The following is a 19522-nucleotide window of genomic DNA, read 5'->3' as shown; positions in this document are numbered from 1 at the left end:
GCGTCCATAGACATCAGGATGCCTATCTTCACTTTCTTATTTATGCAGGACATCAGCGTTTCCTGCGTTTTTCTCCGCGGTATTCATTCCGGGGGTGGAGAATCGGCAGGCTGATTATCTCAGCCGTTAGATTCTGGATCAAGGGGAATGATCTCTTCATCCAGAGGTATTCCACCAACTGTGCCTCCGTTGGGGCACCCCGAATGGGATCTGTTGGCATCTCGGCTCAACAGGAAAGTGCGGAGGTTTGGGGCTCGCTCCCGCGATCCTCTAGCAGACGCCGCAGACACGCTGATCGCCCCGTGGGGGCAGTATCAGCTACTATATGCCTTCCCTCCTCTCAAGTTGCTGCCGAAGCTTCTTCGCAGGATAGAGGTGGGGGGAATCCCAGTTATCCTGGTATTTACGGGCTGGCCTAGTCGGGCCTGGTACGCCGACCTGGTCAGGCTGGTCGCAGACATTTCTTGGCGACTTCCTCTCAGGGAGGATCTGCTGTCGCAGGGACCGATCTTCCATCCTGCTTTACGATCGCTGGCTTTAACGGCCTGGCTATTGAGACCCAGGTGCTGAAGGACAAGGGATTGTCAGCTTCAGTTATTCCTACTCTAGTTAAAGCAAGGAAAGCGACTTCCAGAAAGATTTATCATCGCACATGGAAGTCTTATATTGCGTGGTGTGAATCCCTTGGGTTCCCTCCACGTTCTTATTCGGTGGCCCGAATATTGGTTTTTCTGCAACAGGGAGTTGAGCAGAAGCTGGCCTTGAGTGTTATCAGGGGTCTGTTTTCAGCATTAGCTATCTTCTTTCAGAAGTTTTTGGCTACTCATTCCTTGGTGCGGAATTTCATCCAGGGGGTGCGACACCTGGCTCCGCCAGTGCGCGCGCCGTTACCACCCTGGGATCTTAATTTGGTGTTGTCGGTTCTTCAGAAACCTCTCTTTAAAAATATCAGGGAGATTCCCTTGCTTACTTTATCCCAGAAGGTGGCCTTCTTGGTGGCTATCACTTCTGCACGCAGGGTGTCAGAACTGGCTGCATTATCCTGTTGGTCCCCATATCTGGTGGTTCATAGGGATAAGGTTGTTCTTCATCCGAATCCATCCTTCCTTCCTAAGGTGGTTTCAAGGTTTCATTTGAATGAGGACATTGTATTGTCCTTCCTATGTCCTAAGCCCAATCATCCTCGAGAATTTGCGTTGCATTCCTTGGATGTAGTTCGGGCGATCAGGATATATTTGAATACTACGGATTCAATTTGTAAGACGGATTCACTGTTTGTGATCACGTATGGCCCTAAGAAGGGGTTGCCTGTTTCTGCCGCGACCATCTTTAAATGGATCAGACAGACGGTGGTATAGGCTTTTTCTATCTAAGGGTCGGGATCCCCCGTTCCCTGTTAAGGCGCATTCTACTCGGGCGCTTAGTGTTTCCTGGGCCTTCCGCCATCAGGCGGCAGTGGTTCAGGTTTTCAAGGCGACTACTTGGTCGTCGGTTCATACCTTTACAATATTGTATAAGGTTTATGTGAGGACATCGTCAGATGCCTCTTTTGGCCGCAAGGTTCCTGCAGGCCGCTGTTTGAGGAGACTGTTGGTCTACCTCGAGGGTTTGTTGGGTAGGTCTCATCTGTTTGCTCGATGAGTCCCTTGATACTTCTGGTTGGCTCCGGTTGGGCCTTCTAGATTGGATTTTGATTTCTGTCAATCACACCCCTCATTTGTGGCACTGCTTTGGGACGTCCCTATTGATGAGAATCAAAGAGGACTACGTCTGTCAATGAGCGACAGAGAAAATTGGATTTTTGTAAGATCTTACCGTAAAATCCTTTTCTCTTAGCTCATTGACAGACGTAGTACCCGCCCCTCTATCATTGAGTTGGGTCAAATTCTCTGACACTGCTTTTGACATAACTGATTTCCTGTAGCAGACAGGAAGAGGATATACCCTCTGGGACTGCCCCTAGGGTGGAGCCAGAACGTTTTTCTTTCTGTCTAGTCCTACTCCTGTAGAGGGCAGCATAACCCTATTGATGAGAATCAAAGAGGACTACGTCTGTCAATGAGCTAAGAGAAAAGGATTTTACGGTAAGATCTTACAAAAATCCAATTTTCTTCAGTGTTGTCACATGAAAAGATACTGTATAATAAAATATTTACATAAATGTGAGATACTGTATACACATACCTACAGTAGATCCAGAGAAAGGCAAAAAAGCCCAATAAAGCATGATCCAATTTGCCCCAGTGGGGAAAAAAAATCCTTCCTGATCCCCCAAGAGACAATCGGATATTCCCTGTATCAACTTTACCTATAAATATTAGTATCCAATTATATTGTGTGTATCTAGGAAAGAATCCAGGTGTCAGGGACATTCCAGTAATCGGCAGATGCGCATGCATGTACGCAGGAATGCGCGCATGCGTACGCCAATGCGAACGCCTATGCACACGCATACGCATTAGCCGTTTTAGCGTTGGCGCCTAAATGGCATATATACAGTGGGTACGGAAAGTATTCAGACCCCCTTAAATTTTTCACTCTTTGTTATATTGCAGCCATTTGCTAAAATCATTTAGGTTCATTCTTCTTCCTCATGAATATACACATAGCACCCCATACTGACAGAAAAACACAGAATTGTTGACATTGTTGCAGATTTATTAAAAAAGAAAAACTGAAATATCACATGGTCCTAAGTATATATATGTATATATATATATATATATATATATATATATATATATATATATATGTATATATATATATATATATGCATATATATATATATATATATATATGCATATATATATATATATATATATATATATATATATATATATATGCATATATATAATATAAAATGTGTTATGTGTTTTGTGCAACGTTTTTTTTTTTTTTGAATTTCCCTCCCTAGTTCCGCTCCCATGCAGCATTGCTGCTGCAGGGAACGGAACTAGGAAGTCCTCCTACCGACAGACGAGCGGCGGAGATCTCGGCTGGCGGTCACAGCAATGAGAGCTCATCGCTGGATCGCCAGGATAAGGTAAGAGAAGCTCCGCTGCGCTGTCTGCACGCTCTGCCCATTGACCCCGAGCGTGACTCGGGGATACCGCTAATAGCAGAAAATTCCTACCCCGAGTCACGCTCGGGGATACCGCTAAGGCGGTTAAACCCTTCCCTGCTAGTGTCATTAGTACAGTAACAGTGCATATTTTTAGCACTGATTACAGTAGTTATGTCACTGGTCCCCCCAAAAGTATCAAAAATGTCAGTTAGGGGTCTGATCTGTCCGCCACAGTGTCGCACTCCGCTAAAAATCAAAGATCGCCGCCATTACTAGTAAAAAGAAAGAATAAAAATTACATAAATCTTTCTCGTAGTTAATAGACGCGATAACTTTTGCGCAAACCAATCAAAATACGATTATTGCGATTTTTTTTTTACCAAAAATATGTAGCAGAAAACAAATTGTTATGTTATTTAGAAAACAAATTGGCCTAAAATATTTAAAAAATTTGGATTTTTAATTTTTTTTTTGAGAATGTCATATAGCAGAATGTGAAAAACATTGTTTTTTTTTTTTTTTCAAAATTGTCGCTCTTTTTTTCGTTTATAACACAAAAAATAAAAATTTCACAGGTGATCAAATACCACCAAAAGAAAGCTCTATTTGTGGGAAAAAAAGGACATCTATTTTTTTTTGGGTACAGCGTTGCACGACCACGCAATTGTCCGTTAAAGTAAGGCAGTGCCGAATTGCAAAATAGGGCCTGGTCAGGAAGGAGGCAAATCCTTCCGGTCTTAAAGTGGGTTAAGGGGGCAAATCCTTCTGGTCCGGAAGTGGTTAAAGCAATCTACTGAGCTAGCCAGAACCAGCTCTTAAGAGATTCTATTTCACATTTTCACAGGTCTAACTGTGAAGAAGCCTTTCTGTATTTGGAGGTTAAATCACTTTTGCTCCAGATGTAAAGAATGCCCCTTTGTCCTCTGTGATGACCTTAAAGTGAATTACTCACCACCAAGTTCACTATATTGACCACTTATGTATTTATACATGTTGAGTATATGCCCCCTTAGTCTCCACTTCTCAAGGGAGAACACATTCAGCTCAGCTAATCTTTCCTGAAAGCTGAGCTCCTCCATTTCGGTTTGTCACAGAAACTTTGTATGGAGCTAGGTGATGAGGGCTGAGTCACTGCTCTGATTCATCCAAGTCTGTGTGAAAAATTTTCCTTGATTTATGATCTGTATAAACAAGCTTTTTTTTCTTGAACACATGATAGGTGGAGAAAGCAATGAAAGGTGCCTAGAGCTCCATGTTCTTTATAAAAAAAAAGTGAGTGCTACTCACATGCAGTATTTGATATAGAGAAATATGTTTTAATTTGGATAAATAAGAAAATGTGTGCAAAACTATGACACATTCCCTTTAAAAATATAAAGTCAAAGAATACCTTCCCTACCCAGGGCCAGATTAACGTAGGGGCTATTGGAGCTGCAGCTCCAGGCCCCTACCTTTATATAGGCCCCAGGTTGGCCATATTCACTGTTACCGCTCTTCTGTCACTTGTAAACACAAAAGTCTGGCTTCTATGCTCGCTTCCCCAGGCAGCTCCCTCAGAACCTCCCCACACAGCACGAAGGCCGGACAAGGAGGGACAGTTGCCGATGCATGGATGTGTTTATGGGCTTCAGAGACAGCATCCCATGTTGAATTAGGCATGCATGGCTGCACCCTTCCTCCTCTGGGTGCATGCCAAGGCACGGCCCTTAGGGCCCTTCAAAATCCTCAGCACCAAGCCCATGATGCTCTTAATCCGGCCCTGTCCCTACCCTCTGCTGCATAGTTGTTCTACTTTCACACAGAACCTGCAGTAAGAACTGCCTATATTATTTATCTGTCAATTGCAGTTGCCACTTTTATTATCTAAAAATAATTCCTTTTGAATACATTTCATTTAAATAAAAAATATTTAAATTTCCAGCCTTCAGAGCCCATTCACACTAGCACGACTTGTGAGGCGACTTGTGTCACCCCAGGTCGCTTGACATAACAAAAGCAATGTTAATCAATCAGTGCCGTCTTAATTGGCACTACTGAAGTTGCTCCGACTTCAGAAAAGGGTCCTGTACTACTTTGAGGCGACCTGAGATCCGACTGTCCCATATACTTCAATGGGAGTCGCCTCCTTATCTTAATTGACACGACTTATCAGACTTTCCAGGAAGAAGAAAGAGATTAGCCAGGCATTCCCCACAGACAAAGTCGCCTGTCTCTTCAAAGTAGTGCACAAGTCTCTTCCAAGTCTCTTCCAAGTCTCTTCCAAGTCTCTAAACAAGTCTCTAAACAAGTCTCTTCAAGTCACAGGGCGACTTTCTGGTCGTGGTAGTGTGAACCGGCTCTTAAACTGAGAGCCCATTCACACTAGCATGACTTGTGAGGCGACTTGTGTAGCCCCAGGTCGCTTGACATAACAAAAGCAATGTTAATCAATCAGTGTCCTCTTAATTGGCACTACTGAAGTTGCTCCGACTTCAGAAAAGGGTCCTGTACTACTTTGAGGCGACCTGAGATCCGACTGTCCCATATAGTTAAAGGGAGTCGCCTCCTTATCTTAATTGACATGACTTGTTATCAGACTTTCCAGGAAGAAGAAAGAGATTAGCCAGGCATTCCCCACAGACAAAGTCGCCTGTCTCTTCAAAGTAGTGCACAAGTCTCTTCCAAGTCTCTTCCAAGTCTCTTCCAAGTCTCTTCCAAGTCTCTAAACAAGTCTCTAAACAAGTTTCTTCAAGTCACGGGGCGACTTTCTGTTCGTGGTATTGTGAACCGGCTCTCAAGCCACACTAATAAACAAAAGTTAAAGAATGAAAACCTGAAAAGAACTTTTTTTTCTGCCTAAAGCATAATGACAGGTATACTCTAAAATTTACCTGTCACTTAGCAAATCTTGGCCTACTAAATGGTCAACTTGAAATCTATGAAGGCACTCAATAGTGCCAGCACATACACTTTAATGTCAAAATTATTGGGACACCTGCCTTTACACACGCATGAAACTTAATGGCATCCCAGTCTTAGTCTGTAGGGTTCAATATTGAGTTGGCCCACCCTTTGCAGCTATAACAGCTTCAACTCTTCTGGGAAGGCTGTCCACAAGGTTTAGAAGTGTGTCTATGGGAATGTTTGACCATTCTTCCAGAAGCGCATTTGTGAGGTCAGGCACTGATGTTGGATGAGAAGGTCTGGCTCGCACTACCTGCTCTAATTCCTCCAAAAGGTGTTCTTTAAGGTTAAGTCAGGACTCTGTGCAGGCCAGTCAAGTTCTTCCATCCCAAACTCGCTCATCCATGTCTTTATGGACCTTGCTTTGTGCACTGGTCCAAATCTTTCAGTGGAGGGGGGAGATTATGATGGGGGATTGTTTTTCTGGGGTTGGGCTTGGCCCCTTAGTTCCAGTGAAGGGAACTCTTAGGGTATCAGCATACTAAGACATTTTGGACAATTTCATGCTCCCAACTTTGTGGGAAAAGTTTGGGGATGGCCCCTTCCTGTTCCAACATGACTGCACACCAATGCACAAAGCAAGGTCCATAAACCACACTCCTAAACCTTGTGGACAGCCTTCCCAGAAGAGTTGAAGCTGTTATAGCTGCAAAGGGTGAGCCAACTCAATATTGAACCCTACAGACTAAGACTGGGATGCCATTAAAGTTCATGTGTGTGTAAAGGCAGGCATCCCAATACTTTTGACAACATAGTGTATATATAATTCCACACCAGACCCTTCTGGTTTGGCAAAACACCTTGTCCCCATGTTGATGAAAACAAGTAACTGTTCTTCACAACTTTTGCCTGGTGGTTGGGGGGGGGGGGGGTCTGTGGGTGGTGGGCTTATGGGAGTCTGGAAACCTCCTTCAAAAATAAGGGGCCCCCAGAAGAAATCAGCCCATCCCCCCTACTTGAATGCCCAGAAGAGTTGAAGCTGTGATAGCTGCAAAGGGTGGGCCAACTAAATATTGAACCCTACAGACTAAGACTGGGATGCCATTAACCACTTTACCACCGGAGGATTTTGCTGTCTTACATCCAGGCCACTTTTTGCGATTCGGCACTGTGCGAATTTAACTGACAATTGCGCGGACGTGCGACGCCGTACCCAAACGAAATTTACGTCCTTTTTTTTCCCACAAACAGAGCTTCCTTTTGGTGGTATTTAGATTTTTACTTTTTGCGCTATAAACAAAAAAAGAGCATACATTTTGAAAAAAATAACAATATTTTTCACATTTTTTTATATGAAATTCCTCCCCAAAAAAATGTAAAAATCAAAATTTTTTTAAATTTCTGGCCAATTTGTTTTCTGCTACCTATGTTTGGTAAAAAAAAATTACAATAAGCGTAATTTGATTGGTTTGCGCAAAAGTTATTGCGTTTACTAACTAAGGGAAAGATTTCTGTCATTTTTGGTGTTTTTTTTTTTTAACGAGTAATGGCGGCGATCTGGGTTTTTTTTTGCGGGACTGCGACATTGCGGTGGACAGATCGGACCCTTGACTGACATTTTTGACACTTTTGGGGGTACCAGTGACATTACTACAGTAATCAGTGCTATACATATGCACTGCTACTGTAAAAATGACACTGGCAGGGAAGGGGTTAATTTTATTGGAGAGGGAGGGGTTAATGTATGCCTGGTGCTTACTAACGTGTGGGGGGGGGGGGTGACTGAGTTACACAGGGACAGATCGCATGTTCAGCTATGCTGAATCCTGCAATCTGACCCTGTCTGTCACTTAGGAGATCCGCCCGCTTTGTTTACACAAGCGGGCGGATCTCCACACTCGATTCCCCGACGATCGGGGAAGAGCAGCGGCGATCGCTGTTGCTCCTAGGGTTGCCACCTTATCCCTTTAAAACAGAACACAAATTAATTACACAGGTTCTGTGGCTGATTAAGGTGGTAATTAAACTCACTTGGAGCCTTCTCTGCATTAAATTAGCCTCAGAACCTGTGTAATTAATTTGTGTTCTGTTTTAAAGGGATGAGGTGGCAACTCTAGCTGCTCCTCCCCCTGGCCCGACTCCCGCTGTGACTGAATACAGTGGGAGAGAGCCTCCGTCGGCGCTCGAGCTCCGCCCACAAGGGGAGGAGTCCGGCGATGTAGGTCTACGTCGCTGGACGGGAACGAGCCACTGTGCCGCAGTAGAGGCACAGTGACTGGTCGTAAAGTGGTTAAAGTTCATGTGCGTGTAAAGGCAGGCGTCCCAATACTTTTGACAATATAATCGATCTTCAAATATCTTTTTAAGGCATTAAGCAATGCCGTGAAATATGGCCAAACAGACTTACTCTATGAGCAGCAAATTTGTTTTTCAAATTTGTGTTTGGCTGACTGCCTGAAGTTACTAAACTTTAAATAAAAAAAGAGAATAAACTGAATCTTATGATTTGCACCTTTGTCTGTAATGTATTAAAATATTTCTAAAAATCAGTTTAGTAGGAAGAATGAAAGTCCTTGCACTGATGCTAACGTGACATAAATCTGACGAGCACTTGTGTATTTCTAGCTTGGTTTAAGCATGGGAACTTTGAAACTTTGAAATATTTGCATGATACCTTGGGGGTCATTCTGGATTAGCAGATAAATGACAGTCATAAATGTCACTGACACTTCATAAATTCTTTGTCACATGCAAGAAGTGGTAGGGTGTTCACCTGAGTAGGAGTAGGACAATAAAAGGTTATGAGCTATTTTCCATTCATTTTAACAACAGCTACGTTTTAGTTAAAGCTTTCAGAAGATCAACTATGTTCCCTCAGTGTAAGCAGTACTGATAAATGCATTGCAAAGAAGAAAGAATCACATGCAGTGCAGAACTATGTATTATTATCTATTTGTTATTCAAAAAATGCAATGCCTTCTCTGAATGGTCGCTGTGCCAAGAGAGCGACACCCTGTGATTACTATGCAGAAGTGTAACCTTTTGGAAATATACAATGTCCATAACAAGAGAATGTATTGCTACCACCCTTGGATTCTAAATCAAAAGTTAGGGACCAGCTCCTGTGCCTAAACCAGAGCCTCCACAAGCTGTTCGAATCAGACATTCAGTTAGAAAAAGTTGGCAACATGGTGTCCAATGCTCTTATAAAACTCTTTATTAGATGTCCTACAGGAGTAAAGGATCCAATACACAAAACTGCTGATGCATTTCAGCCCTTATAGGCTTTAGCCACAGCAAACAGAAAAATAGTAACAGATCACTATACAGTTATATAGTTATATATAACTTCTCTCTAAGTTCCCAAGAGGGTGGGGACAAAAAAGGGTAACTCCACTTTTGTGAGGAAAAAAAATAGCAAATAAAGAAAAAACAATATAGTGTATACAATTGCGACACAAGTTATATTGTAATTGAATGTTATTAAAAATGACCTTAAAAAAAAAAAATGACCTTTACTTTTCAACCTGCAGCCGTAATTTTCTGAAAATGCAATGCAATATGGCTACCTGGAGTTGTTCCATACACAGAATGTGTACTGACCACACCACAGAAACATCATTTCCTGCTTGTGTGATTGGCTCATAGATTTTCTAGGAAGTCTGCCTAAGATACAAGTCACATTTCTGGCATCCCCTGCAACAAAAATGTCATTTTTGGTGAGATACTCCCAATAGGAACACGTCTAAAGGGATGCAGACCCGGCAGATTTCCTCATTAGAGCCCTGCAGATGCACAGCTGGTTTATAATTATGAAACCACTCCCATTTGACCCACTCAGCACAGAGAAACAAACAGGGATTTCTTCAGAATAACAAAAGGTAGGAATCTGCAACAAAGTTTGTTAAAATCCTTGTACTGTACATAGATCACCAAAAGGGAGATTGTTTTTTTCTCAACAAAGAGGTGTTACGCTTGAAGAAAATAAGCCTTTTGTGTGCAGCAACCCCCCTAATACTTACCTGAGCCCCATCTGCATCCAGCAATTTTGCAGGAGTGTCTTGGCTGCCTGGAACTCCTCTCCCCATGGGCTGAGACAGCAGCGTGGCGCTATTGGCTCCCGCTGCTGTCAATCAAAGTCAGTAAGCCAATGAGGAGATAAAAGGGGCAGGGCGGGAAGCAGTGTCTAAATGGATACATGGAGGTGTGGCTTGGTTGGGTTGCCCCCATAGCAAGCTGTTTGCTGTTGGGGCACTCAACAGGAGCACCGAAGAGGTACTCAAGATGAGGAGGATTTGTTCTGCTCTGTGTAAAACCACTGCGCAGAGCAGGCAAGTATTACATGTTTGTTATTCTTAACTGAAAAAAAACGAGACTTTACTATAATTTTACTCTTTTTGTGTCTGGGTACAGGAAGTCTCATGAAAGGAGAGGACTCAATGCAACAGACAATACATCTATTTGGTTGCCCTGTTTTTTTTACATCAACCCCACAACACTCTGTGAAGCAAAAAAGCGTTCTTGGAGCAGACTTTAATGTATTTGAGAGGTTGAAAACAACCCAAGTCAAACTTTATAAATTGTAGAATAATGGAAGGATGAGAGCACCACAAAAAATGGACAAGTCCAGTAAGAATTTTATTCATCAAGATACTTAAATGAAAAACCCAACGTGTTTCGGGGGCTTATATTCTGCCAGTAAGCAGCATAATTTAAATAGCACCAGGATTGGATTGCCAAACTGAAAGCCAGGCTACTCCAGGGACCTCTTGGTGATAGCTCCAAAATACGATAGATTTTTATATACGTGTCTTGAACTACAAAAAGAACAGACAGGAAAGCGCAAGCACCTAGTGCATTACCAAAAATGTATTGGAAGATATAAAACTGATAAAAATGGATACTCACAAAGGTACAACATGATGTTAGAGGATGTAAAACCCAAGATGCCATACAGTGCAGGATATACATACTCTAACAACACCCCGCTATGCATAGCGGGGTGTTGTTGGAGTGCTTGCGCCTTCCTGTCTGTTCTTTTTGTAGTTCCACATTGGATTCTCCAATCTGAGGAGGGCTACATCCGCCAAGCATTTCAGGTGTTTATGGATCTGTTGTTTTATAGTCCTGTCCAACTGTGGAGGACCTCTGAGTGCTGGGAGTGACTGCTTCTAAACATATCTTGACATAAAATATTTTTTTTTAAATAGTTTTTATTCCAGTTTTACACATGAATATAACATTAAAAGATTGTTGGGATGATCTATTAAAACTGGAGAGTGCAAAATCTGGTGAAGATCTGCATAGAAGCCAATAAGCTTCCAATTTTTATTGTAAAAGCTTAATTGAACAAGCTGAAGTTAGAAGGTGATTGGCAATCATGCACAGCTGTACCAGATTTTGCACTCTCCAGTTTTGATAAATCAACCCCAGTGACTTAACAGTCAACAGCGTAAAGACAGTGGCTCAAACACTGCACAAAAGAACAGTATACTGTACATAACAATTACATCTTTGGCTAATACAGCATACTCCTCACTCTAAAATCCAACCCAAGATATGGAATCCCCCAACATTAGAGTTGGGCCAAACACCCCTCGGTTAGGTTCGCACCAGAACTCTCGAACGTCACAAAAATTCGGACCTGAACCCGCAAACCCTAATAAAGTCTAGAGGCCCAAACTTGAAAAGGTCCCCATTTTGAAGGCTTAAATGAAAGTTATTGGCCATAAAAAGGGCATGGGGGCCTGGGTACTGCCCTGGGGGACATGTACCAATGCAAAATGTATTTAAAAACATTTTTTTTTAAAGGAGCAGTGATTTTTTAGACAAATAAACAAAGAGCTGGGGGGGGGGGCACACCCTGAACATGTATTTCTAAAGCTGGTGCAGCTATGAACCAAGCAACATGCATATTTACAGAGAATAGCGTACACATGCAAAATAAATGACTATCAAATATAAAGGCAATCAATAAATAAAAATGGGGATTTGGTCCCACCATATGGCCATATCGTGCTCAAGCTCACCACTACGTCAAATACCCCATTGTCAGTGGATCCTACACTATCCATAAAAAGAAGGATGAATCCAGCCTCTCTAAACCATTGGAGATAGTGATTTTTTTGATGCTTGAAGTGAAACAATAAAAATGAAAAAATGATTTAAATATAGTGTCTGGGGGGGTCCCCTTAGTCTGCCTGTAAAGTGGCGCATCTGTACAGAGTATAGAACCTTCTGCAGCAAAACTGACATTTATAAAGAAAACAATGACATTGCCTTGCAAGGTTTCTTTATTTTGAAAACAACGGCTTGGGGAGCCAGTCTGTATGGTGAGGTCACAATTTAGTGCACTCAGAACAAGATTTTTTGGACAATTTTTGGTTTCTCTTTGGCAGAATTTGGAAGGAAATAACGCAGTTTTGCACCACAGTCAGCAAGCCTTATGTGAAGAAGCCAAATTATAGTACACTCAGGCCAATATTAACACATGTTTTTTAGATAAAGTCTGGTTTCTCTCTCGCAGACTTTGAATAGAGGTAACAGGTGCAGAAATAATTGGCTTTGTGTGTTGGTGGTGCCTTCACACCGTAACCCTATAGAGGTACTCTTGATGAAAGCAAGATTTGACCTTGCTATAAAAAACTGAAACTATATGCCCCGGTCAAACAGTTGCAGAAAAATTGGTCCTTGGGTGTTTATTCTGCCCATGAAATCTATAACAAAAAAATAATTCAAGATAAAATCAACACCAATAAAGCTAGGCAGCCTAGACAGTCTTGCAGAGATTCCAGATCCCAAAAACATTTAATCAGCGACATCGACATCAGGGGCTTGATAGCTGCTTTTAATCCAGGACTGATTCATTTGAAAAATGTCAGTCGGTCAATGGAGTCTGTGGACAGATGCACTCTTTTATCTGTCAGAAAACCTCCGGCAGCACTGAATGCCTTTTTCTGGGTTGCAGGGCAGCCCAGCAGCTTAATTGCATACTGGGCAAGTTCTGGCCATTGGTCTATTCTTATGACCAGTAACCCAGTCGATCATCTACTGGAAAGTTCTCTGTGTCTGTTTTCACCCCTAAATAATCTTCGACCATATGATGAAGATGCTGCCGATGGGATGTTTAAGCTGACAACCCTGGGCACCGAGGACTAACATTTTTTTTAAATGCATCACTTGGTCATAGGGGGTGAGGAGGATGAGGCTGGTTTAGTAAGCCAGTCCACCAACTTCTCTGCATGCTGTGGGTGGATAGCATGGGCAACATCACTAAACAAAGAAAAATGTGCCCTGCCTGAGGATGGCCCACGTCCACCTATGCCTGTGGACACAGACACTGCTGGCTCCCTCATAGTGGCATGGGAACATTTGCCTCTCCTTCTTGGCCTCCCAGACATGATGGGGGGAACTTAAAACCCACATTTTTTAGAAAATGGGAAATGTGTGAATGGATGCACTTTATTGAATGAAAATTGGTGTTTGGTGCACTTTAAATTGAGGACTGCTGCTGACATAAATGTAAAAACTATTAAAAAAATAAATAAAAGAGGGGGAACACCAGCGTCGCTGTCAACAAGTTTAGCAACAAAAAAGGGTATAAAGCACTAAATGTTATGTAATGCTGTGTTAAACACTGCACTACACTAACACTACATGACACTACACTATACTCATACTATACTGAGACACTATACTAACACTATAATGAAACACTACACTATACTCACACTACACTGACACTACACTACACTAACACTTCACTAACACTACACTAACACTCTATACTCAGAGTCACAATAACACACAATCAATTCGTACAAGAGCAAAAGGGTGGTAGGTTCACTGTAACCCAAACCCGACGTACATTTTATCTTACAAAGTCTTCTACCCCAGAAGAAGTCTTTGGAGACTAAACGTACATCGGGTTAAGGGTTACAGTGAACCTGCCACCCTATTATTACGCTTGTACCAATTGATTGTGATCACTATGCATTGCCGTTATTCATCTTCTATACTGTACGTTTTCTACTTTAATAAATATACTTATCCATGCGTTATTACACCATGTTGAGGCTTTCTTTTGTTTTCTGAGTACCTGGGTCCTGGGGAAAGGACGCATATCTGAGTGAATTGGTCTACCAGAGGAGAAGGTTACCGGTGATGGTCGTTTTCTACGAGACCTTTAACCTATTGCTTGCATGACTCTGTGATCAACACTTTCACTCTTTGGACACCTTTTTATTAAGTGGAATTTATAATTGCACTTTAATATAAGCTTTTAATTTGTTTCAGTGGAACACCACATTTAAGTGTGAACCACCATGCGATCCGATTCTGCTGCGGATAAAAAAAAGGGTCATGTGTGTGTTTAGTGCAATTGCGGTGCGAGTTCAGCCATACAAACTGTATGGCTGAAATTTGCACCGCACAGAGATCGCATGTAATTTAGGAGCAGTGCGCTCCGAATTACATGCAATCTCTGTGGTCGCACTAATGTGAACCGGCCCTTATACTGTGTGAGCTGTCTCCAAATTGTGGAGGTGGTCAATACTCATTGAGAGGTACAGTGACCCCCACATTGGATAGAACATTAATACTCAGCTCCTCAATGATTTTGCACTTTAATATTTTTTGCACAATATGCACTTAGCACTTTTCTATTCTGTTTACTAATCTATTAACTTAAATGTAAAAGGGTGATTTCTGTTTCAGGATTAGTATAAGTTTATACATTGGGAGATCTATGTTTCCTATTATGCGATGACACATATCATATTCGTTTGATGTTTACACTATATGCACCTAGCACTTTTTTAAATGGTTACACCTTAATTGTTATATAAGTGGGAGTAATCTGACTTTATAAATTTTGAGCACGGCATATATAAGGATTATATAAGTTAGTAACAATATTGTTGTATTGGAGTGCCTGCAGCCTCTTTTCTTCTTCCTTAGTAAGCGCAGTAATTCATCCTAAATCTAGAATAGAAGAATAGATTGTAAGCTCTAACGAGTAGGAGCCTCTGATTCCTCCTGTAATGAATTGTATTGTAACTATACTGTCTTCCCTCATGTTGTAAAGCGGTGCGCAAACTGTTGGCGCTATATAAATCCTATATAATAATTTAAAAAAAGGACAAAAAGCATAAAAAAGAAACTGAATGCAGCCACCACATCTAAGGATTGGTAAGCTGCAATCTATTACATTTTTGTTTGGGGTTAATACTACTTAACATACTTAATAACATCCCAAGTAAATAAATTACTTTTGTCATGTACATATTTAATTATTCATACCTTAGGAAGATGAGTTATCAAATCACACCTGGAAAGAGCTGAAAAGTAGCCAATTAGAGGAGTATGATGATTCATTTATAAGATGGTATCTCCTGCATACTATGATTAGCTGGAATGGATTCATTAAGATGTGATTTTCAATCAGCAGCTATTCATTCTAAACACACACCTCTGTTATAAATGTGACAGCACATTCTGTAAATAGAGACTGTGACTGTGTTATTTGCAGGTGATTTCCTATTTGCTTAAGTACACAGATAGGGAAAATTGTAGAGATAAAATAGCTGATGCGTTTTACTACTTCTTATCTGATCTGTTTCTTCCAGGAATGAGGTACCAGAGGGAGCGCAAAGTTTGCCTCGGCTTAGGCACCCCAGATCTGAAGATTCTGTGCTCAGACGATCATCAAGGGATTCAAAGGTCAGATAGGATGTTGTTGCTTTTTTAAAGATCCAGATCAATTCTAAGGCCTCATACACACAGGGCATTTGAAAAAAAAAAAAACGAGCTGAAAAGCCAGTTCTCACGCCAGGAAAGAGCAGCTGTAAAAACGTGCTTTTAGAAGCATTTTGTATTGGAGGTAATGCACATTTTAGCCACGTAAGCAGAGCTAGCGTGTAGCAGCCTTCCTCTGCCTTCTTCTATTTTCCAACTAAAGGAATGCCATACCTGATATATAACAACTTAACCGGTTGCCGACCGCCGTACGACTATATACTGCGGCGATCAGCCCCGGCCAGGCAGAGTGACGTAGGGGTACGTCACTCGCATGTCACTGACTTGTGAGCCAATCGCGCCCGCCCGGCTCGTTCACTGACAAGTCAGTGCGTGTGACCGGTGGACCCGATCGTCCGCCGGTCACTCACGATCGCTCCGGTGAAGGGAGAAAGGCGGACGGCTTATGTAAACAAGCCGCCCGTCATTCTCCCTGGTGTAAAAATGAAGATCAGACAGTTCTACTATGTAGGACCGTTAATCTCTGTTTTTACATCAATAGCCATGTCCCTTTACAGTTAGAAACACGCCCCTAGGACACACTTAACCCCTCCCTCTCCAATACAGTTAACCCCTTCCCTGCCAGTGTCATTTTTGCAGTAACAGTGCATATGTATAGCACTGATTACTGCAGTAATGTCACTGGTAACCCCAAAAGTGTCAAAAATGTCAGTCAAGGGTCCGATCTGTCCGCCGCAATGTCGCAGTACCGCAAAAAAAATCGCAGATCGCCGCCATTACGCGTTAAACACCAAAAATTATAAAAACCTTTCCCTTTGTTAGTAAACGCGATAACTTTTGCGCAAACCAATCAAAATACGCTTTTTGTGATTTTTTTTACCAAACATATATAGCATAAAACAAATTGGCCGAAAATGTTAAAAAATTTAGATTTTTACATTTTTTTTGGGGAATTTCATATAAAAAATGTGAAAAATATTGTTATTTTTGCAAAATTCACGCTCTTTTTTTGTTTATAGCGCATGATCAAAAAATCGCACAGGTGATCAAATACCACCAAAAGAAAGCTCTGTTTGTGGGAAAAAAAGGACGTCAAATTCGTTTAGGTACAGCGTCGCACGACCGCGCAATTGTCCGTTAAAGTCACGCAGTAAAAAATCGAAAAAAGCCCCCTGGTCTTTTAGCAGCCAAATCTTCCGGGGCTTAAGTGGTTAATGTTACACGTCATATTCCCTTTCTTTTTTTTTTTTATTCTTTTTTTTTTCCCTTTCTATATATTAACTAAAATATTATCTCAGAACTGCAAGTCTGTCTGTCTGTCTGTCTGTCCCTCCGTCCGTCCGTCCGTCTATTGATTCTATCTATCTATCTATCTATCTATCTATCTATCTATCTATCTATCTATCTATCTATCTATCTATCTATTCGATCCATTTCTATCTATCTATCTATTCGATCCATTTCTATCTATCTATCTATCTATCTATCTATCTATCTATCTATCTATCTATCTATCTATCTATCTATCTATTGATTCGATCCATTTCTATCTATCTATCTATCTATCTATCTATCTATCTATCTATCTATCTATCTATCTATCTATCTATCTATCTATCTATCTAATCTATCTATCTATCTATCTATCTATCTATCTATCTATCTATCTATCTATCTATCTATCTATCTATCTATCTATCTATCTATCTATCTATCTATCTATCTATCTATCTATCTATCTATCTATCTATCTATCTATCTATCTATCTATCTATCTATCTATCTATCTATCTATCTATCTATCAATTCCATCCATATCTATCTATCTATCAATTCCATCCATATCTATCTATCTATCAATTCCATCCATATCTATCTATCTATCAATTCCATCCATATCTATCTATCTATCTATCTATCTATCTATCTATCTATCTATCTATCTATCTATCTATCTATCTATCTATCTATCTATCTATCTATCTATCTATCTATCTATCTATCTATCTATCTATCTATCTATCTATCTATCTATCTATCTATTTCAACCTATGCATCTAGGGATTTATCTATGTATTCTTCTACTTACCTTAGCCGGCATATTTTTTCCATTCTACATGTCCATAACTTCAGAGCTCTGGAAGTAACGCACTCACACGTAAGTATAGTGAATGGGTTACTTTGTTTTATTTTCGTTCTTTGCGTCTTATATAGGATATTCAAAAAACAGGAGTCTGTAGTCTATACACGTCAGCAAAAACACTTAAAAATATACCTTTACATACAGGAAATAGGTGTGTATAGTACAACAGGATAGCAAACATCCCAGAATAACAAAATACTATTTGCCCAACAAGCATTCCCAGAACTTCAGAAACAATGGGAGGAAATTTAGAGGAAGAATATCTCAGATACACAGAGACTTCAATACAACAAGTTTAAAGTAGAACTCCGATCATTCAAATAAGCACGACCATAACATTTAAATAAAACATGTTTAAATAAAACATAATACTATCACCAACCACTTGCAACTCCTAAAAATCCGTGTGTTCATAGAATAACATGGAGTAGCCTATTTAAGCTGCAAAAAAAAAAAAAACGTCTGACGCTCCTAAATGCAGCTGTAAAAACGCCCTGTGTGCATGAGGCCATAGTAGTGCAAGGTTCTGGTGTTTTCTTTTAAATCTGAAGCACACATTAGAAATGTAGTCACTCGTTTTGTAAAGCTGCTTATTAAGGATTTAAACCGAGACCAGAAAATTGCTGACTTCTTTTCTGCTTCATTACTGCTGTTGTCACAGGGCAGAGTATCATTATATATTTCTGTGCAGTAAATGGATTCTCCCTGACATATTCTAATAAAAACTAATTATCAACATCATGCCTAGCCAGTGTGTCACAGGAGATTCCTTCCAACTGATTTACCATGAACCTCCTACCTCCCAGAATTCCTGGTATTCTGACTTAGCAGAATCTAGAAGAATCAACCAGCATGTTGTGAGTTTTTCCTGCTCTAATGCTAATTAGGTCACTAATGATTATTTACTATGACAAAGTATGAAAGCACTCACGTGTTTATAAAATACAGATCACGCAGCTTCAGGCTTATATTATTATATAGCCCCACTCTGGGATTTCTTTTTAAACCCACACTGCAAGGGTTAAATGTTCTTTATACCTAGGGGTAGAAGAATAAGCCATAATGCTTATCTTATTCCTCTTTCTGACGGGCTTGCATCACGCTGTGCGGCCTTTTCTCTTTGGCACTTTTGGAGGCGGCCCCACTGTAATGTCATCAGGTACAATGCAGGACTAGCAGTCTTGCATTGTACATGAGAACTGCAGGGGGCTTGCCCACAGCCCAGAGATTTGAAGAGAAAGGAGAGAGCTAGAAGACTGCTGGAACAAGGACTAAGGTAAGTATTACATCCTATTTCTCTACCCCTACACTTGTCAAGCATTCATCCCCTAACGTTTAGGGTAGGGGACAGAGCGAAATCATTTTTTTAAAAAAACCCTAGAGTTTGGCTTTGAAAGAAGCTACATGTAGTTAGGAGTTCTAAGGGTGCATTCACACCTGCGAATGCACCTTGCCATACCAGCGATTAGCTGAGAGAGGCGGTCCCATTAACCACTTAAGCCCCGGAGGATTTGGCTGCTCAAAGACCAGAGCCTATTTTGCGATTCGGCACTGCGTGGCTTTAACAGACAATTGCGCGGTCGAGCAAAGCTGTACCCAAATGAAATTGACGTCTTCTTTTTCCCACAAACAGAGCTTTCTTTTGGTGCTATTTGGTCACCTGTGCGATTTTTATT

The 19522-nt window shown here is 41.0% G+C and overlaps 1 protein-coding gene across 1 annotated transcript in view; it reads left to right on the top strand.

Moving 5' to 3' along the window:
• Window positions 1–19522, top strand: part of CRYBG2 (crystallin beta-gamma domain containing 2) — a 221013-nt gene that overhangs the window by 109118 nt on the left and 92373 nt on the right. Inside the window, exon 2 of the mRNA XM_082248058.1 lies at window positions 15574–15667. Coding sequence (XP_082104184.1) covers window positions 15574–15667 — 94 coding nt within the window. The remainder of the gene's footprint in view (window positions 1–15573; window positions 15668–19522) is intronic.

Source organism: Pelophylax lessonae, assembly GCF_965119305.1.
Source record: "Pelophylax lessonae genome assembly, chromosome: 2".
Lineage (NCBI taxonomy): Eukaryota > Metazoa > Chordata > Amphibia > Anura > Ranidae > Pelophylax > Pelophylax lessonae.
The sequence above is the reverse complement of the archived record's forward strand: the minus strand, read 5'-3'. Positions and strand labels throughout refer to the sequence as shown.